This window comes from Oryx dammah, unplaced genomic scaffold (genome assembly GCF_014754425.2).
Source record: "Oryx dammah isolate SB20612 unplaced genomic scaffold, SCBI_Odam_1.1 HiC_scaffold_12, whole genome shotgun sequence".
Taxonomy (NCBI): Eukaryota; Metazoa; Chordata; class Mammalia; order Artiodactyla; family Bovidae; genus Oryx; species Oryx dammah.
This window is the reverse complement of record NW_024070196.1, coordinates 29,478,823-29,500,952: the sequence shown is the minus strand read 5'-3', so window position 1 is coordinate 29,500,952 and position 22,130 is coordinate 29,478,823. Positions and strand designations below refer to the sequence as shown.

At 35.3% G+C, this 22,130-nt stretch overlaps 1 protein-coding gene, 1 non-coding gene and 1 pseudogene across 6 annotated transcripts in view; all 3 read left to right on the top strand.

Moving 5' to 3' along the window:
- Nucleotides 1–22,130, top strand: part of ABHD18 (abhydrolase domain containing 18) — a 41,687-nt gene that overhangs the window by 17,004 nt on the left and 2,553 nt on the right. For 3 of the 5 annotated variants that reach the window (XM_040250527.1, XM_040250529.1, XM_040250528.1), the window contains 9 exons: nt 805–905; nt 2,605–2,683; nt 3,012–3,096; nt 4,570–4,597; nt 10,653–10,791; nt 13,331–13,420; nt 14,095–14,196; nt 18,318–18,696; nt 19,447–19,609. In XM_040250527.1, the coding sequence (XP_040106461.1) occupies nt 805–905; nt 2,605–2,683; nt 3,012–3,096; nt 4,570–4,597; nt 10,653–10,791; nt 13,331–13,420; nt 14,095–14,196; nt 18,318–18,696; nt 19,447–19,609 (1,166 nt within the window). The remainder of the gene's footprint in view (nt 1–804; nt 906–2,604; nt 2,684–3,011; nt 3,097–4,569; nt 4,598–10,652; nt 10,792–13,330; nt 13,421–14,094; nt 14,197–18,317; nt 18,697–19,446; nt 19,610–22,130) is intronic. The other 2 variants (XM_040250530.1, XM_040250531.1) reach the window with 2 other exon arrangements.
- LOC120871688 lies at nt 10,855–10,988 on the top strand. Its single transcript, XR_005723109.1, has one exon. It is a non-coding gene; the product is annotated as a small nucleolar RNA SNORA42/SNORA80 family (small nucleolar RNA).
- On the top strand, nt 16,052–17,758 carry LOC120870961 (annotated as a pseudogene).

Here is a 22,130-nt window from a genome sequence, read left to right as displayed (position 1 = left end):
TTCCTCTGCCTTTTCTGAATCCAGCTTGAACATCTGGAGGTTCATGGCTTGGAGAATTTTGAGTATTACTTTGCTAGCATGTGAGATGATTGCTTTACTAGCCTGTGAGAACCCCATGAACAGTATGTGATGCTATACTGCTGATTTAATTTTGACTGTTATCCTGATAAAGATTTTTTTAATTAAAAAAAATAACTATTCAAGGTGAAAAAAGTTAGGTGTTGAATATTAGCAAATGCCTTTGCTATATATGCAAGTATGACATTTTTCCTTACATGAATCTTACATCAATAGCTTGCCTGAAAATAAGCCATTCTGATATATATAATGTCAACCCTTATTTGACAATGGTAAATTATAATTTGTTTGTAAGGTGTTTTTATACTTATCTTTATATTGTTGAATATTTGTAGTGGATATTTTATTTTGTTATTATACAAATTGTCCTTGTACAAATGAGCTTTACTTATAGATTATTTTCCCAAATAGACTAAAGTAAAGGAAATGAAGGAGCCATGTCTCTAGAAAGCAGAATGGTGCAAAAGGATACATAGGAGTAGGAGTGTGTGTTCAGTCCTGTCCAATTCTTTGTGACTCCATGGACTGAAGCCCACCAGGATCCCCTGTCCATGGAATTCTCCAGGCAAGAACACTGGAGTGGGTTGCCATTTCTTTCTCCAAAATGATACACAGTCAGGAAGAAAAAAATGTTTTAATTAAATAGAACTTTTAAAAGAAAAACATCTATGATAGACTGAGATATCGTCATCCTTATATATACAACTTGGTTTTGCTTTTTTTTAGATTGAAGAGCAATCAGATTGTAAGATCCTAGATGGACACTTTGTTTCCCCCATGGCCCATTATGTGCCTGATATCATGCCAATTGAATCTGTTATTGCTAGGTAAGAATTTTTATTTATAATGTTACAGTAGTAGGTTGTTTATGTTGATGTATGAAATTAATATCAATGTCATTATTTCACATTACTTTTTAATTACAATAATTATTCAGTATTTTTCCATTAAAAAATGGAGGGAGAGTAAAAGTTTAAAGTTTAATATACATTTGAACTTAAACTGTTCCCAGCATAATCTTCAAAATATCAATAAGTGGCACAGTGCTGGGAATACTAAAAGAAGCAGTCATTGTGCTTAGTGGCTTAGTCATGTCCAACTCTTTTCACACCCATGGACTGCAGCCTGCCAGACTCCTCTATCCATGGGGATTCTCCAGGCAAGAAAACTGGAGTGGGTTGCCATGTCCTCCTCCAGGGGATCTTCCCAACCCAGGGATCAAACCCAGGTCTCCCACATTGCAGGCAGACCCTTTACCAGCTGAGCCACCAGGGAAGCCCAAAGTGAGGCAGAGCTGTTAACATTGGTAGTTTTGACTATGCGATAGAAAACTAAGAGTTAGTTTGCATGAGCATAGAACAGAAATAATCATTAAACCATCCAAATTTACGTGTCTATATTCTATTTAACAATTTATTTACAGTAGGTGGGACTTCCCTGATGACTCAGCAGTTAAAGAATCTGCCTGCAGTACAAAAGACACCAGAAACTCAGGTTTGATCCCTAGGTCAGGAAGATCCCCTGGAGAAGGAAATGGCAACCCACTCCAGTATTCTTGCCTGAAAAATCCTGTGGACAGAGGAACAGTCCAAAGGGTCGCAAAGAGTCAGACATGACTGAGTGACCAAGCACATACAAGGAGTGGTGTTTTCCCTTGCCCAGGCAAAGTAAGCTCGGAATTCAGGTTTATGTTGCCCAAGACTGCAACCATCTGAGGTCAAACCTTGAGCTGACAGAATGCAGAATTCTACTATGATAATTATTCCAGAATGTCAACTGCTAAGAAAACTGAAGAGAAAAATAAATCAGTTTGGGAAGATAAAATTCTGAAAATGGATAGTGGTAGGGGTTGCTCAACAATGTAAATGTACTTAATGTCACTGAACTGTACAATTAAAAATGGTAAATTTTATCTTATATATATATATATATCTTACTACAATGGTTAAAACAAAGTCATATAGGAAAAAACATTATAGAGGAGACCAATATATTATAAGAAGAAGACGACAAATAGATATTTTCTGGGGGGGCATGGTTTGCTTTTACCGTCAAACATAAAAGTTTTAATAAATCCTGTCATAACTCCAAGTTGAAAAAAAGATAACCATGGACTATTTTGTTGATACATCAACAGCTGGTACAGCCAAGCAGTATTCCTGCAAGGAGAAAAAGTAGAGCTATCTAAAGAATTGTTTTTCTAGGACTTAATCATATTTGTTGATGTCTTTACAAAATAAGAAGATTTCATTTTGCATATATAAAGTTGTGGTATTGAATAAGGTAAAAATGATTATGCTAAATTCTGTGCTTATAATTAAATATTTTAACACTGTAATACAAAGCAAATTTACAATTCTTTGTTGCCATTGGGCAAACAGTAGCTTAATCAGTCACTTAAAATTTAAATGTCAAAATTCTAAATGATTTTTTCTCCCCAAAAATTTAATTATGGAACTTTAAAGAATTCAAAGTTCGTATTTAAAGCCTTTTAGTTTCACTGATGTGTCATCTTATTTTAAATAGGTTCCAATTTATTGTGCCTAAAGAGTGGAACAGCAAATACAGACCTGCATGCATTCATCTTGCTGGAACAGGAGATCATGTAAGACTTTGTTATGAACCCACATACTCTCCTTAACAGATGTATTTATTATATTTTTACATTTAATTTTTATTTTATATTTGAATATAGTTTATGTACAATGTTGTGTTAGTTTCAGGTGTACAGCAAAGTGATTCAGTTATACATATACATATATCCATTCTTTTTCAGATTCTTTTCCCTTATAGGTTATTACAAAATATTTAGTAGAGCTCCCTGTGCTACTTGTCCTTGTTAATTGTCTATCTTATATATAGTTGTATATGTTAATCTCAAACTTCTAATTTACTTACTGTATTCTTAAGTATGTCATCTTTTCTTTCCTTAGCATTACTGGAGACGACGAACGCTAATGGCTCGTCCTATGATTAAAGAAGCCCGAATGGCCTCTTTGCTGTTAGAAAACCCTTATTATATCCTTTTATAATACCTTGAAATATTTATTTATTTATTTATTTATAGATTTAGTTATCAAAAGGAATGATAGATACTATCCAGCTTTTTTACAGTAGTGAAATTTGTCAGTTCAGAAAATGCTTAAGTAAGAAGCAAGAATGAGAAGAAGTGAAAAATTGTTCATACCTTTTTAAAAGGCAATTTATGGATTTTATTTCTATTGTATAATAAAGATAAACTGCCCTTCTGGTTCCTTTGAGTTTTATACAGGAAGTCAAGTGTTTGACTTACTAAGTAAGCTCATATTTTAAATGCATTTACATTTAAATATCAGTTGAGGTTTAGAAACAGTTCTTAACTTAAATTTCAAGATGACATCAGACTATTCTCAGAAGAAGGAAGGAAACTGATGCACAGATATAAAGAAATGTTCATCGTTGGTGGTAATAACGGAAATGTAAAGTTAAAGCAACAATTACAAAAAATTTAAAAAAATAAAACACAGTAACCATGAGGCTGTTGTGAAATAGCACTTTCATTACTGATGACTGTTCAACCTTTTGAAAGCATTTTTACTATATGCATTGTGAGCCTTTAAAAATCTCACCTCCCTTGACAGAGTCATATTAATTCTGGTTAAAACCATTGGAAATAAATTAAATGTCTAACAGTAGAAAAATGGTTAATTAAATTGTGGTTTATAACATTGGAATGTTATATGATTGGTTATTTTATGTTTGTTACTTTTGTCATTTACTAACTGTATAACCTTGAACCTTTTAGTGCCCCAACTTTTCCTTCATAAATGGGAATAATCTCTTAGGTTATTTAAAGTATTAAATGATTAATCCTTTCTAGAACAGTGCCTGGCAAATAACAGTCATTTAGTAGATTTTAGCAAGTTATTATTAAAAGTTTACAATAATGAATGAAAAGTATTTTTAATGCAAAAATAATGTATAAAACTATGATATGACATAGGTATAAAAAAACCTAGAACAGAAAATTCATTAAAAAGCTGTGCAAAAAAAAAAAAAAAACTATGCAAAAGTGAAAATGTTGGAAAGAAGTATGCCAAAGTATTAATATGGTTGTCTGTAGATAAAATAGTTTTTCTTCAAATATGCTTTTCTTTATTTTCAAGATTTTCTATAAAAATGTATACATGAAGAAAGAAATCAATAAACTTCATTTTAAAATTAAGTTGACAATTACACAACCTTGTTGAATATACTAAAAACATTGAATTGTACACTTTAAATGGGTGAATTGTCTGGTTGTGACTATATTTCAATTAAGCTTTTTTAAAAAAGAAAAAGACTTAAGTTGAAAAACTTGAGAACTTATAAACAGCCTACATGAGATAACTGGAAAATAGTTATTTCAGCATTAAATTGTCTTCTTATTTAACTGTTTTGCTTAAGTTAATGTGTTTTGAGACACAGTATATTTAATTATTGTAAAACTTTCTCTTTGACCCACATCCTTAAATGGCTGCAGGAAACCCAAGGACCAAATGTAAGTATGTGTTACCTTCATTTTCCAGTCTTTATACTAAATTTTCAGCAATTCTGAAATTTTTGGTAGGCTAACCATTTTTAAGTTTAATATCCAAGTGTTATTGGGGAAGATTTTCTGTTATAAAACTGAAAATTTAACGCATATTATCTTGAATTGTTGTTTTAAGCTTTATGCAATGTCTAATAAAAAGATAAATAAGAAATTTTAATAGGTTGACTAAAGATATATTGTATTTGTAAAACTGTAACAAAGGCATTAAAAGACTTTCCCTTTTTGAGGTACATTTAGTTTGTGAAATGAAACACTACTATTTTTATTCTTGCAATGTGTATTATAGGTAATCTGAAGATAAGCTTTTTTTTTCTTGTCTTTTAAAATGATGAACTTTTAAATCAGTTTTTTTATGTTTCTATAATTTATTAATATATTGTGTTTGATTTTGGTTCATTCAATAGATATTTGACCCTAACCACTGGTAAGATAGCAACAAAACTACAAGGTTCTTACTTTCATAGAGTTTATATTCTAGTATGGGAGCTATATAAAAATAAAAGATAATTTTAGGTGCTTATCAATGCCATGAAGAAAATGAAGCAGATAAATGGGAGAAAGAATTATAGGGGGTGAGTGCATGGTTGAAGTAGTATTAGATATGAGGACATGATAGAATGAAAAGGAACTTCCAGGAAATAGTGAAGGACAGGGAAGCCTGGCGTGCTACAGTGCATGAGGTCACATAGAGTCAGACATGACTTAGCGACTAAACAACAACAACAACAACAACTGTGCTTTGAATTTTACTGTATGTGCATTGGGAAACCTCTGGAGAATTTCAAGCAAAGGAGCGATCTGATCTATGTTTTTAAAGGCCTGTCTGGCTTACTGGGGCAAGAGTAGTAGTAAAGTAGCTTCACATAGGAGACTATTACAATTCAGTTCAGTTCAGTTGCTCAGTCGTGTTCGACTCTTTGTGACCCCATGAATCACAGCACGCCAGGCCTCCCTGTCCATCACCAACTCCCAGTCCACCCAAACCCATGTCCATTGAGTCGGTGATCCCATCCAACCTTCTCATCCTCTGTTGTCCCCTTCTCCTCCTGCCTTCAATCTTTCCCAGCATCAGGGTCTTTTCCAGTGAGTCAGCTCTTGGCATCAGGTTGCCAAAGTATTGGAGTTTCAGCTTCAACATCAGTCCTTCCAATGAACACCCAGGACTGATCTCCTTTAGAATGGACTGGTTTGATCTCCTTGCAGTCCAAGGAACTCTAAACAGTCTTCTCCAACACCACAGTTCAAAAGCATTGATTCTTATGCGCTTAGCTTTCTTTATAGTCCAACTTTCACATCCATACATGACCACTGGGAAAACAATAGCCTTGACTATTACTTTGTTGGCAAAGTAATGTCTCTGCTTTTGAATATGCTGTCTAGGTTGGTCATAACTTTCCTTCCAAGGAGTAAGCGTCTTTTAATTTCATGGCTGCAGTCACCATCTGCAGTGATTTTGGAGCCTCAAAAAATAAAGTCAGCCACTGTTGCCACTGTTTCCCCATCTATTTCCCATGAAGTGATGGGACCGGATGCCATGATCTTCGTTTTCTGAATGTTGAGCTTTAAGCCAACGTTTTCACTCTCCTCTTTCACTTTCATCAGAGGCTTTTTAGTTCCTCTTCACTTTCTGCCATAAGGGTGGTGTCATCTGCATATCTGAGCTTATTGATATTTCTCCCGGCAATCTTGATTCCAGCTTGTGCTTCCTCCAGCCCAGCGTTTCTCATGATGTACTCTGCATATAAGTTAATTGCAATAATGCAGGGGAAATTTTGACTAAAGTCAAGTGGTAGCAGAGGAAATGAAAAGAAGTACTAATATACTTTAGATAAAATTTACAAGTTGAAATGGTAAGACTTGTTAAAACAATTGGATATTGTGGGTAAGAGATCAAAAGTTCTTCCTTGGACATGTTAAACTTGTAATGACTGTTAGACCTGCAAGTGAAGAAGTAGGAAGATGTAAAGTGCTGGGGAGAGAGAAGTCACATGTTCAAAGTGGTTATAACAGACTTCCCAGGTGTCTCAGTGGTAAAGAATCCTCCTGCCAAGCAGGAGACCTGGGTTCGATCCCTGGGCTGGGAAGATCCCCTAGAGAAGGAAATGGCAATCGACTCCAGTGTTCTTGCCTGAGAAGTCGTATGGAAGAAGAGCCTGGCAGACTACCGTACAGGGGGTCACAAAGAGATGGACACAATTTAGCAAGTAAACCACCACCACCATAGGTCTTTATAAAGTCGTGAGAACATGAAAGAGGCACAGACAAAACCACAGTGCAGTGGAGGCCAGCCTATATTCTGTGAAGGATAGTTTAGAATTTCCTTCTGAAACCTTGTGAAAAGTTAAAATGCAAAACTGAATAGTTCAAGAATTCTTACTCAGGAGCCATGCCATAAATTCAGAACTAGGTGTGTCATATAAGTGGTTAAAAAGTGCAAGAGGTTATTGAGTTCTAAGAAGCAGCATAGGTTTAATAGGAAGACTGTGACTTTGGAGTCATAAACATATTTTGTAATCATAACTTACCATTTGCTAATTGTATGGCCTTGGTCTCTCCAAGTATCAGTTAACTCATTTATGATGTGGGAATACTAAATAATTTCTTCCATGAAGGATTGTTGAGAATTATGTTTATAAGTTTATCCTATCAGATATTATATACCCAAGAAATATAATACTTTATTTTGTTTTTCTTGAACAATTCATCCTAAGAAATTGCTTATAATTTAAATTATAATAAACAGTTCTCTCTCACTTTTATCTCTCTCTTTCTCTCTCTCTCAAAGCCATCTATGCCTGCTTTCATCAAAAATAGTTAAATCATTTGAGACTCAGTCCATTGTTAACAAAGAACCACTGTCCTAGAACCTACATTAGTAACTTCTATGTAAAAGAGCCAACTGAAGTGGAACTAAGAATTCAAACTTCCATACCAGGCTAAAATAAATAATCAGGAGAACTATGATCATAAATAGAAAATTGGAACAAGGATAGAAACCCAATGTAAGGATAAATAGGCCTTTTTATGATGATGAATATAATTTATTTTGGCAAAAGATAGCATAGTTTCTATAAAGAGAAAGCTGTTTTGTGGACTTAACTCTAAGAGGATTTGGTAGGACAGTGGAGATAAGGTCTTCTGAGAGCCAGAGTTCTGTTTTTCAAAGCTTTACATTCCTATGGCACTTGGTTCTTTGCACATAATTATTCTACATAGGCACATAATTATTCTACATATAATAACCATTGACAAAGTGAATTTTTCTACATTCTGGCAATGTTTCCTATGGGAATATGTCTTTATGTGAATTAAATTTTGAAAATAGATTATAACTTGGTCATTTTAGTAATAAAGTCATATTTTTAATCATTATATAAGAGTGGTTCTGGATTCTAAAAATATGTAGTAAAATAATTCTTACAAGTAAATACTTGTCTGTAAAATCAGTTTCTAAAACAGAAAGTTTCAGTTGAATTGGTGTGTTTAACTTCATCAAAACATATATTTTTATAAAAATTATTTTTCTAATAGTCAAGATTTCAGTAATTCAGGAGACTAGTATTAGGTGGAATTCTTTTACATTGCTATTTATTTTCCTTTTGTTATTGTTGCCTTGTTCCTTTTTTAATATTTTAATTTTATTGGAGTATAGTTGATTTACAGTGTTGTTAGTTTTAGGTGTGCACCAAAGTGATTCAGTTATACATCTATCCATTCTTTTTTTGATTCTTCTCTTATATAGGTTATCACAGAATATTGAGTAGTGTTCCCTGTGCTATACAGTATGTCTTTGTTGGTTATCTATCTTATATATTGTAGTGTGGGCATGTTTATTCCAAACTCCTGATTTATCCCTTCCCTTCACATTTCTCCTTTGGCAGCCATAAGTTTATTTTCAACATCTGTAAGTCTGTTTCTGCTTTGTAAATAAGTTCATTTGTATCCTTTTAAAACTAGATTCCTCATATGAGTGATAGCCTATGATATGTCTTTCTTTGTCTGACTAACTTAGTACGATAATCTTGAGGTCCATCCATGTTGCTGCAAATGGCATTATTTCATTCTTTTTTATAGTTGAGTAATAAATAGTCCATTGTATATATATACCACATCTTTATCATTCTTCTATCAGTGGGCATTTAGGTTGCTTCCATGTCTTGGCTGTTGTAGATAGTGCTGCAGTGAACACTGGGATGAGTGTATCCTTCTGGATTTTGGTTTTCACCAGATATATACTCAGGAATGGGATTGATGGATCATATGGTAGTTATTTATTTACTTTTTAATGGAACTTCCATACTGTTCTCCTTAGTGGTTATACCAATTTACATTCCAACCAACAGTATAGGAGGGTTTCCTATTCTCCTTACCCTCTCCAGCATTTACTGTTTGTGGACTTTTTGTTAATGGCCATTCTGACTGGTATGAAGTGTTACTTCATTGTGGTTTTGATTTGTGTTTCTCTGATAATTAGTGATGTTGAGTATCTTTTCATGTGCTTTTTGGTCATCTGCATGTCTTCTTTGGAGAAACGTCTCTTTAGATCTTTTGCTCATTTTTTTTTTGAGTGGGTGGTTTTGTTTTTGTTTTTTTTTTTTTTCATATAGAGCTGTGTGGGCTCTATGTCAGTCGCTTTTTTTACAAATATTTTCTCCCAGCCTGTGGGGTTGTTTTTTTGTTTTGTTTATGGTTTCCTTTGCTGTGCAAAAGGTTTTGAGTTTAATTAGGCCTCATTTGTTTTTCATTACTCTCGGAGATGGATCAAAAATGATATTGCTGGACTTCCCTGGCAGTCCAGTGGTTAAGACTGTGTGTTTCCAGTGCCTGGGGGCACAGGTTCAATCCCTGGTCATGGAACTAAGATTCCACATGCTGTATGGTACAGCCAAAAACAACAACAAAAAAGATATTGCTGTGATTTATATCAAAGAGTGTTCTGCTTATGTTTTCCTCTAAGAGGTTTTTGTGTTTTTTAATCTTATGGCCACACCAAACAGCATGTGGGACCTTATTTTCCCAACCAGGGATCAAACTTGTACCCCCCTGCAATGGAAGTGCAGATTTTCAACGACTAGACTACCAGGAAAGTCCACTAAGACTTCTTAGCATCTGGTCTTACATTTAGGTCTTTAATCCATTTTGAGTTTATTTTTGTGTATGGTGTTAGTTTTCAAATTTCGTTCTTTTACATGTAGCTGTCCAATTTCCCCAGCACCACTTATTGAAGAGACTGTCTTTTCTCCATTGTGTATTCTTGCCTCGCTTGTCATAAATTAAATGACCATAGGTGCATGAGTTTATTTCTGGGCTTTCTGTCCTATTCCATTGATCTAGATTTCTGTGCCATTACCATATTGTCTTCATTACTGTAGCTTTGCCGTATAGTCTGAAATCAGAGAGTCTGACTCCTCCAGACTCCATTTTTCTTTCTTGAGATTGCCTTAGCTTTTCAGGGTCTTTTGTGTTTCCATACAAATTTAAGAGTTTTTTGATCTGGTTCTACAAAAATTATCTAGTATTAGGTTTCAATTCTTTTATATATATATATATATATATTTTTTTTTATGTGAGCTTTAAGCTCTATTGTAATTTTTTTTTCCTAAGAATGGACAACTGTAAATTTGTTTTTCCTTTTATTGATGTGGTAATTTAACTAAAAATTGACAATACAGAAATATTATTTTCCCATAAATATTTTAACAGTTTTCAGTTCTGTCAAATAAATAATATGTTCTCCTCTGGATTTCAAAATAGCTCAGTAGTTGAAATTCAATGAAGGTTGTATGTTGTAGAGCAGATACAACTTTTTAAGTTTTAGGTGATTAATATGTAGAACAATGTTAGCAGCAATTTAATTTTATCAATTTATACCATTGTTTTATTAATACTTAGCTATCTGATCCTTTAAGTGAAAAGCATGCATTTTGGCTGCCTATTGTAAATTTGTGTGTATAAAAATGTAAAAACGTAAATAATTTTCTCTTTTCTTTTGTGAGGCTAGAAGGTCCAGCTTAAAAAACGTGTCCGACCTTTTTGTGATGGGAGGAGCTCTTGTTTTAGAATCTGCAGCTCTCTTGCACTGGCTAGAGAGGGAGGGTTATGGACCTCTAGGAATGACCGGAATATCCATGGGAGGACATGTAAGCATTTTCATTTCAACTTATATTTAATTGTGGTTATGTTTATAAGATCTATGGAATCAAGCATGGTAATGGATTTATGGCTTGTCCTCTGTGGGCATCTCACGGTAGACCCATGCCAGAGAAAACTGCAGCTTCAAACTATTGCCCTGTCTCCTTACCTGTGGGCTGTGAGCACTGAAGAGGGTTGTGAAGTGGGTGGAAGGTCTAGAGAATCTAATTATTTACAAATTCACTTTAGGGACTTCCCTGGAGGTCCTGTGGTTAAGATCCATGCTTCCAGTGCAGGGGTGTGGGTTTGATCCCTGGTCAGGGAACTAATGCTGCATGGTATGGCCAAAAGAAAAGAAATCACTTTAGGTATAGAATTAATTTTACTTTTGGTGAAAGCAGAACCCAATTTTTTAAAAAATATTTCTTCTTATTTATTTTTATTTAGCTTCTCCAGGTCTTAATTGCAGTACACAGCATCTTTTAGTTGCAGCATATGGAATCTAGTTCCCTGAACAGGAATCCAACCTAGGCTCCTGCATTGAGAGTGCAGAGTCCCAGTCACTGCACCACCAGGGAAATCCTGCAGGAACAGATTCTAAACTTTTATTCCAACTGTTAAATAATGATTTTTTTGTGATTTATAGAGATACTGATTTTACTACTTACTTCACAGCTATATTTCAGGTATTAGATTTAATATTTTATTAAAAGTTGATAATAAAAATTAGCTTTTCAGATCTCAACTATAAATGCCTTATTTTGCTGTTAAATTCCTGAAGATAGCTGATTTGCAAAACACTTTTCGATTATCTGTTTTCTTCATCCCCATACAATCAACCTATTTTACCTTTGCTTTCTAGAGTGTACAGTCTCCTCATTGGTTTCTCCATTTAGTCTTTTCTCTCCTCAATCTTTTTCTTAAGAGCTTTTTCCCACACTATAACTAGTGTGGTCCCCCTGAATCTGTTCTCTGCTCTCTCCTGCTTAAAACCTGCCAAAGGTTTTACTATGGAACTGGCACTAGCTGTGCATCTCTCTAGTGCCCCCTCACTCCTCATCACCTAGCCAGCTTGCCCTTCTGCTTCCAGGTTAGAGCATACTTCCTGTGGGAAGCTCTTCTTGACTCCCAGACCACACTTCATTTCTCAGTAACATGTACTTATTCCTTTGCATTGTGATTGCTTGTCTAGCAGTCCATTTTCTCTGTAAAGCAGTTGATTCAGTGAGGGCCAGGAACATCACCCTCTGGCTCATTTCCTGGACATAACAATCACCCAGTACATTTATATCTATATCTATAGATACATATTCTTTATAATTCATTTGAATTATAAGATTATGTTTAAAAACTTACTCAAATTCAAAGCAGTCACCAAAGGCTGAAACTGATAAAATTAGCTTCAAAAACTCAAATTTGAAACAACTAAAGACACTGAAACTGAAAAGTGGGAAAAGATTCATTTTCCTGTCTAGTACTGTTTCCATTTTTATGACCTAAGTCAGAGTGTCTATTAGCTGGACTGCTACCTATTAACTGGTTTCCCTACCTCAAATCTCACCCTCTCTAACCAATCTTATAAAATACTGTTGAGCTTCATTGAATCAATTCTTTGACAATAACGCTACTTTGTTCCATCTCTTTATTAATTCCCCATTATCTATGGAACAAAGGAACCTCTGATCTGATCCTGATCAAGCTTTCTAGCCCTACCTGTCACCCTACTCCTCTGGATACATATGCCCTATTGACCAGCCTAACTGAAGTATATTGGCTGTTTCCCCACCAGACTCTGTATTTCTCACCATCTGCCTTTGATCATACCGTCTTCTTTATATAGAAGACAAGACACCATCTATCTTTTCCCCCAAAAGACAACCAAATTTCATGAAGCCTTCTTTAATTCCTCTAGCCAAAAGTAACATTTCACTTCTCATATTATATCATTTTATATCAGCTATATAATCTGCTTTGTTGTTCACCAAATTCTTGACATCTTTCAGTCAACCTCAGAAGTCTGAGATTTTTAGTTATGGTCTTGCTCCACCTGAGCAGGTCACTTAAGTAATGAGTGTGCTTAGCCTACTGCCCAGGATCTACATCCCAGCATGTTTGCTCTATATTTACCCAGCAGAAAGTAGGTTTCTGTGAAGGGTCTTAAAATTTAAAAATACTTAAAATTTCCTAATATACTTTATTGGTTTTTTAGGAGGCAATTATATGTCATTGTTGAGTTTATGATCTGGGGAATTTGGAGAGGTTGCTAGACATTCTCATGAGTGTTTAAGAGACTTTGTGTTTATGTATTATCTCACCAACTACTATACAAAATATTTTTTTAATTGGAAGGTAATTAGTTTACAATATTGTGATTGCTTCCACCATACTTCTAACATGAATCAGCCATAGGTATATATTTGTCCCCTCTCTCTTAAACCTCCCTCCCACTTCCCGCCCCATCCCACTCCCAAAGTACTTCTTAATATTAAATATTTTTCATTTAATGACTGTGAACTTTAAACTGAATCTCTCTGTGTTATCTTACAGATGGCTTCCTTAGCAGTATCCAACTGGCCTAAGCCCATGCCATTGATTCCATGTCTGTCTTGGTCCACAGCATCTGGGGTCTTCACTACGGTAATTTATTTGCAGTTAATATTTAGATAGCTATATATAATTAAACATAATAGTTTTAAGGGTTCCCAAAATCACCCCCAGGTTTGGTGATTCACTGGAAGGAATCACAGGACTCAATATATACTCATATTCACAACTAAAACATATCACAGCAAAAGGATTCACTATAAAATCAGCCAAGGAAAAAGGCACACAGGGTACAGTCCAGAAGAAACCAAGCATAAGCTTCCAAAGGAGGTTGTCAGAATGTGTTTAATTGCTTCAACAGTGAGTTATGACAATAGGTGCAAATTGTTGTCCATCAGTGAAACTCACCTTAGCCTTGAAGTCCAGGGTTTATATCAGAGGTCAGAGTTTTTAGGTATTCTCAGCCTCACATACTAAAATTCTAGAAGGAAATCCAGTGTTTAGTAGAAACTGCATTGTTTGTATCAGCAGTTTAGGCCCAGTGACCCACATCATTTAGGAAGTTTTATATCAGGGTAAAGAACTATTGTTTACTAGTTAAATTACCAGACTCTAGTTAAGGTCCAACCTTGCAAGTAGGCTTGTCCAGAGATAGGAAATCTCAAGCCTGCTTTGTTAATTTTTTTTCTGCACAGTAAGAATAATCAAACTATTGGACAACATGCTTTACAGATGTGATCTGATCTTAATGTAGTTTGTTATTTCAGGGCGTGCTAAGTAAATCAATTAATTGGAGGGAACTAGAAAAGCAGTATTATACACAGACAGTTTATGAAGAAGAAATTATTCACATGCTTGAATACTGTGGAGTAAGTATTTTTAACTTCTGCATAACATGGGGGGGTGGATTTTGACCATGGTTAATGATTCAGATTTTTAAAAATAATTGCAATTTTTTTTAATATATATATCTTTTTTTCTTTCTTTCTTTTTTTTTTTTTTTTTGACCTTGCTGCACAGAGACTTTGGTTCCCTGATCAGGGATTGAACCCAGGCCCTCAGCAATGAGAGCACAGAGTCCTAACCACAATCATGCAAAGCTAATGTATAGCTTACTATGTTTATTAAATGGCTAATGCATTTGCAATAGGTCAAGAATAGAACTTGACCACCCAGCTCAGCACTTAGCACCCAACCCAAAAACCTCTTTCATGTGTCCTAATCAAAAGGCCCTCCTCCCTCTACTGTTCAGTTATCATCATCCTGATTTTTATAGTAATTACTTCCTTCTGTCTTTAAGATAATTTTATTGTCCAAATACGTATTCCTAGATACACATCTTTTATTTGATGTGTCTTTTAAGTATCTTTAATCTATAAATTCTTCTTCATTCCTTTCTTTTCATTATAATTTATCTGTTGAAGAACATGGGCTATTTACCTGTAGAGTTTCTCACAGCCAAGATTTTTGTTTGTGTTCTCCATGTTCTTTGTTAAGAGTATAGGAAGCAGGTAATGTCTGGCTGCTCTTTCCTGTGGTGTAAGCAGCCATTGATGCTTAATGTCTATGTCTATTAAATTGAGAGTTGCAAAATGCTGATTTAATTCTGTCCTTTTTTTTCATTTATTAATTTAAATACTTTTATTTTAAAAAGTCACTTCCTTTGCTAATTACTTGGTTGTCTCGTAGTTCAATTCATATTGTTGTTATTTAGTCTCTAAGTCCCATCCTACCCTTTTGCAACGCCTGCCAGGCTCCTCTGTCCATGAGCTTTCCCAAGCAAGAATACTGGAGTGGGTTACTATTTCCTTCTCTAAGGGATTTTCCTGACCCTGGGATGGAACCCAAGTCTCCTGCATTGGCACACAGATTCTTTGCCTCTGAGCCGTGAGGGAAGCCCTCAGTTCATACAGAAAAGGCTTAATTCTTTCCCTTAATTTACCAATTTTCAGGGAAATGAATTGCTTCCTGATTACTCTCCTAAAGTAACCATTCTTTTCATGAATTTTAAAGTTTTACACATTCAGTTTGAAAGTTACTGATAATCTGGGTGAGTTGGGAGTCAGGGAGGCTGGTGGCATCCACTGCAGAGGTTTTGCCCCAGTGTCAGCTGAGGCAGCCATGGTGCTTTGCAAGGAGTGGCAGGGACCACCCCTGATTCTCACACACCCCCACCATGTGAGCCCCACACAGTGGGAGGGTCGGCTGAGTGTGGCCCCAGGGGCCAAATGCAGGTGGGATGGCGGTAGGAGCTGAGGAGGGGGTCAGTGAGGAAGGGTGAGTGAGTGAAGGGGAAACACCAGTATGGAGGAAAAGTGCAGATGACTTCAGGTGCCATGCTGGTATGGTCTGGAGATCAAATCCAGTCTCAATCCCTTTTAGAAGGAAGAATATTCCTTAAAGAAATATTTATTCCTCCAAGCATGAGCTTGGAATCTGAAATTGAGGTACATGAGAACATAACAGAATTTAAGCCTTATCTCAGAAGTGTATGGTAGAGCTAAAGAAGACAACCAACCAAGGGTCACCTGAAAATGTGACTGGCTAATAATCCCAGGACAAAATTAGAGACTACTCAAGTTTCCCTCCTGGCCCAGACAGTAAAGAATATGCCTGAAATGCGGGAGACCTGGGTTCGATCCCTGGGTGGGAACAATCCCTTGGAGAAGGAAGTGGCAACCCACTCCAGTATTCTTGCCTGGAGAATTCCGTGGACAGAGGAGCCTGATGGGCTACAGTGCATGGGCTTGCAAAGATTCAGACACAATTGAGCAACTAACACTCACTTTCACTCAAGCATAAGGCCTCTACAAAGATGTTTGATGTACAAGCCTGGGCTGAGTATGTTGTGGTATAGGCTTGCAAAAGATCCACACGGCTTCCTTACAACAGTTATTTTAGTCCTTTCTCCATTGTTTCTGGCAAGTGCTCCACTGGCTTAGAAATTGGCAAGGCTGATTGAGGCCAAGAAAAAATGTCAAAAAAATATTTCAAAAGTTAAAGGACTAAAAAAGGATTGACAGATAGAGGGGGAGTTTAGGGGAGAATGGATACATATGCATGTATAGTTGAGTCCCTTCACTGTTCATCTCGAAGCTATTACAACATTGTTAATCAGCTATACCTCAGTGCAAAATAAAAAATTTAAAAAAAAAACTCTTCATGCAAAAAAGGAAAAAGGAGTGAAGGAATGAACAGGCTCTGTAATCAGAGGAAAATTGTTTGGAAAATTATGCAGCTTTAGGAAGACCCATTAAAGTTTCTTTTCAGATCTTATAACAGTATTATTTAGTAAACAAAGTCTGAGAACATGGAAGAATCATGTTAGTTCTCACCTGTACTATACCAACCTTTAGGCTTCATGCAGAAGTTTGTTGACAGTTAATATAAATTGATATTTATTATGCCATGGATTCTTTTTAACTGACTTAGTTATTTGCTATTTTGCAGCTTCTGTATTAAAATGAATACATCCTGTGGAGAAAAACGGCTTTAGATTATGAACTCTGTTCAAATAATGGTTTAAAATGGGGTCCTGTTCTAGACAAAGGAGATTAAGAATGTCAAAATCAGAATTGTCCTGAGGGGAAATGCATGCTTAGGCTTAAAAGAGATATAGTGTATTAATTACATCTTTTATCATTATTACTTATTTCTTGGAAGGGAATCATTTCTGGCTCCCTCAAAACAAAATAATATTTATTCAGTGAGTACTTATTTCCTGTATTTTTCTCATCTTAGCTTTTGAGATACTTATAATTACCAGACATTCTGCATTCTTAAAATTTTTCAGGATGGGGAACACATGTACACCCATGGCTGATTCATGTCAATGTATGGCAAAAACCACTACAATATTGTAAAGGCAGTTAGCTGTTTGTTGTATAAGTTGCAAATATATTTTCCCAGGCTGTTGTTCTTTTCTTTGACTGCTTTTGGTATCTAACAAACTTTATTTTTACTTAAATTGTAAGTTCTTAAACTTAGTGTGTATTATACTTTGGGAATTTTAATAATTAATATTTTTCTTGATAATTTTTAATTTTTCTTAGTTCAGCCTAAGAAAAGAATTTGGGGTGACTGAAGTATTACTGCTAGGATGCACTTCTAAGAATTTCAGAAGTTCTAAGGTTAAAACAAATCATGGATTTCAAAACTGTGACAATGCGAACATGGTGCAAGCAAGATTTCCCTGCAGTCCAGTGGTTAGGGCTCTGCACTTGCACTGCTGGGGCCCAGACTCGGTCCTAGTCTGGGAAGCTAAGATCCTGCGAGCCTAGTGGTGCAGCCAAAACAAACAAAACAAAGTGTGTCACAGGCTAAATGATCATCTTTACCATTTAGTAGGAAACATTTAGCAATAAAATATAATTTGTCTTAGTCCTCAGTTAAATTTGGATACCTTTTTTTCTGTTTTTTTTTTTATTATGGTAAAATATATACCACATAAAATTTACCATTTAAACCATTTTTAAATGTGCAGTTCATTAGTATTAACCATTTTAACCATTTTTAAGTGTACAGTTCAGTAGTAGTAAGTACATTTACATTGTTGTGTAACCATCACCTCCATCCATCACCACCACTCATCTCCAGAACTTTTTCCTCTTCCTAAACTGAAACTCCGTCCCCATTAAACTAAACTCTGTTCATCCCTCTTGCTAGCCCCAGGCAGCCACCATTCTACTTTCTGTCTCTACGAATTTGACTACTCTAGATTCCTCATAAAAGTGGAATCATACAATATGGTCCTTTTGTGTGTGGCTTATTCATATAGCAGAATGTCTTCAGAGTTCATCTATGGCATAGCGTGTGTCAGAATTTCATTCCCTTTTAAGATTGAGTAATAATCTATTATATGTATATATTATATTTTATTTGTCCATTTATTCCTTGATGGATATATGTGTTTTCTCTTTGTTTTGACAAGGTTGTTACATAAAATCCTATTTTATATTAAATGACATTTTCCTCTCTTTCATATGTTCAGACAGATTCTTTCAAAATGGGACAAGAGTTCGTGAAACGCTTCCCTAGCAGTGCAGACAAGCTAACTAACCTTAATCTGGTTTCTAGAACTTTAAATTTAGATATGACGGGCCAAGTTGTGTCCCCAAAACCTGTTGAGTGCCATAAATCTAGTAAAACATCTATCAGTGCCACATCAGAAGGACTCTTGTTACAAGATACCTCGAAGATGGACTGCTTCAATCAAACACTTTCAACCAACAAAAGTAGTTATACAAGCTGTCGTCCTCAGTCATGCCACCTACTCAGTAAAGAACAAAGAAGAAACAATCTTCAGAAAGAATCTTTAATATTTATGAAAGGAGTTATGGATGAATGTACTCATGTAGCAAATTTCTCAGGTATTAATTTTTACATGAAATTGAGAATATATGCTGATGATAGGTAAAATGTGTGAAATATCTTTAAAGTATGCTATAATTTCATTTATCATTGGCTCCACAAAGTGTTTTCTGAGATAAGTGAGTTATTTAAATGTATATTTAAATTTTATCCATGAAAATCCAAGACCATTTTATTAGTTTGTTAAAAACATTGGGGTTTGTATCTTCTTTAGAATACTCATCTCATTGTAATAGAGATGAGTATTGTTATGGTTTAGTATAGTTGATTTTTTAATTTTATTTATTTATTTTTCACTGTGTTGGGTCTTCATTGCCAAGTAGGCTTTTCTCTAGTTACAGGTAGTGGGGGCTACTCTCCTAGTTGCATGGGCTTCTCACTGCAGCAGCTTCTTGTGCTCAGCCCTGGGGTGCTCGGGCTTCGGTCGTTGCAGCTCCCGGGCTCTAGCACACAGGCTCAGTAGTTGTGGCACACAGGCTTGGTTTGCTCCACAGCATGTGGGATCTTCTCGGACTAGGGGTAGAACCCATGTCTCCTGCACTGGCTGGTGGATTCTTTACCACTGAGCCACCAGGAAAATCCAGTATAGTTGATTTTTAACTTAATGATCAAAAGTTTTAGTTTGGCAAGTATTTTTTGCATACTTACTGCATTGTATGGTGTCGTTTTACTTTTCAATATGGTTACCAGTATTTATTTAGAGCTTCTTCAAAGTATATTTGTTGCATCTTAAAAAATCCTGTACCTAGTTCCAGTTGACCCAAGCCTCATCATAGTGGTTCAAGCCAAAGAAGATGCCTATATTCCACGAACAGGAGTTCGAAGTCTACAAGAAATTTGGCCTGGCTGTGAAATCCGATATCTAGAAGGGGGTCATATTAGTGCTTATCTTTTTAAACAAGGACTCTTCAGGTAAGATGATTGGTCTAACTGGTGTCTGTTACTTGTTGTTTGTTTTGGGGAGTTTTTTTTCTCAATAAATATAAAAAAATTGATATTTGTCTTATAGATTTTAGTCCTCTTATTTCCTTCCTGCTTCTCTCAATTCTCACATTGTGATACTCTTTCCTACCTTGTCTTATTTTCTTTTCCTCCTAGAGAACTAGGAAATAGCATATGTTAGGTGTTTTTATTGTGTGGTTTTACCCTCTTCAAATATTAATAGCCAGGTATTTTAGAGTGCAGGGAGGAACACTAGGGTTTGTAAAACTTGCTTTGAGTCATTGTGAATTTTTCACTCCACTCTGATGTTCTCTCAGAATGACCTGAGCATCCCGTGGAATAATCTAGCAGTGTGTTCCAGCAGCCAGTAAATATTGAACCTTAAATGAGAAGTGAAATACTGATTTTATTGTTAATAATCTTGTATTAATCCATATTTGTTAGAATTTATAAAAGCTTTCCTGCAATGCAGGAGACTTGGGTTCAGTCCCTGGGTTGGGAAGATCCCCTGGAGAAGGGAAAGTCTACCCGCTCCAGTATTCTGGCCTGGAGTATTCCATGGACATACAGTCCATGGGGTCGCAAAGAGTTGGACATGACTGAGCAACTTTCACTCACTCACTCACTCACAAAAACTTTTATGCTATTATTCTAGTTTTTTGATATGCCAGTTTATTTCTACCTCTGTTCATTTGATTGTTAACAGTTATTATTGGAATATTTATCATTAATGGTTAAACCAGTTCACATCAAGGAGTTAGACCAGTGCCCTGTACAGTGTTCCAAAACTGCCAACTGGACAGTCATAGTCATAGAAGAATTGTGTGTTGGTATGTTTGACATGTTTTTAGCTCTTTTTTAATCTAAGAAATAACTATCTGTATGTTGTTGCTTATGTAGTTCAATGTAGAGATGTCACCTTCTTGACGTACAGATTAATTCTTCAAGTCTGTAATGTCCTCAAGAATGTAACACTTTTTTTTTTATAGTATGATCTTAAAAAAAAAAAAAAATACTCATTTGTAAAGCAGTGAGTTAGTCTGTGAGTGAGCAGACTATTTACCGAACACTCAAGTGACCCTCTGGCACAGCAAAACTAAAACAAAAGCAAACAAAAATTGTGTGTAGGGAAGGTTGCTAGGGTTGCCCAAGAAGAGTCTAAAGTTCTGTTACATGTGAATGCAGGGAACCCACATGCTTGCTTTAGTAAATCGTTACCAAATTTATTTTATTACTCTTTTCTGTATCTATGTGGGAGTATGACTGAGAGGCATTAAGAAAAATAGATGTAATCAAAGTCAGCTATAAAAACTCCTCGGTGCTCACTTGAAGGCTTCATTTGAGAAAGAAATAAATGTTAGCTATCAGTATGTGCCAGGTACTAGAGCAATTTCTTCTGATGTTACTTTTAATATCCCCCTTTTATACAGAAATACGGGGAACAAAAAAGATTAAATAACTTGCTCAGGAGGAATAAATACTAAGCTATTTGACTTATACTCCCCACTAGTCATTTTAAAACCTAACGAAGTTTAGATGACACTGGAATAGCAGAACTTTACGAATTCACCCTTATCACTCATCAGATTTAAAAGTAAAACAAGCCAATCCTTTGTGTGCTCTAAGAATTTGGATTAAGTTGTTTGGATTGATGGTACAGGTGAGTAAGACACTATTCAAATGATTTAAAATGCATATGTATACCTTTACTAACCCTTCTTATACCATGTACAGTAGCCCAGATTGCAACCTCGGGCCTCATTTTATAAATTTTTGAGCCAAATATTTTTGAGCCACACAAGAATGATACAAATCTTTTTCTTTCCAACAAATTGGAAATCACGGTCCATAGCAGGTGTCAGTTTTAAAGTTAATCTTAGTATCTTTTTAAGGATGTGGGGAAATGCTTAGTCAAACAAGTACAATATAGGATTAATATTAATATGATCTCAATTATTATTTATTTATTTATTAAAATTTTTTTTTAGTTATTTGGCTATGCCAGGTCTTAGTTGTGGCATGTGGAATCTAGTTCCCTGACCAGAGATCAAACCCTGTCCTGCTTCATTGGGAGCATGGACACTTAACCACCAGATCACCAAGGAAGTTCCTCAGTTATTATTTCAACTGGGTAAAAATACAGACATGAGCATTAAAAAAAAAAAAAGCCTGTAGGAAAAGATTAAACATAGATACCTTAGAGTGATGGGATTATGACTTTTTTCTCTTTTTCTGAATTTTATACAATGAAAATGTATTTGGCAATAGGAAAAAAAGCCAAAATAAGCCTTACAAATATATCTTATGAACTTGGGCCAGCTCAATGTGACTATTTCTTTCCAATTAAAATATTAAAAGTTAAGTTAATGTAGGGAACTAAGGCTTTTGAGTTCATTTGCTATATCATAATCTATGAAACAGATTGAATATGACATTTGAAAAGTTACAAAGCCAGTTAATTTTCAACAAGTAGAATAGAAAGAACCAGTTC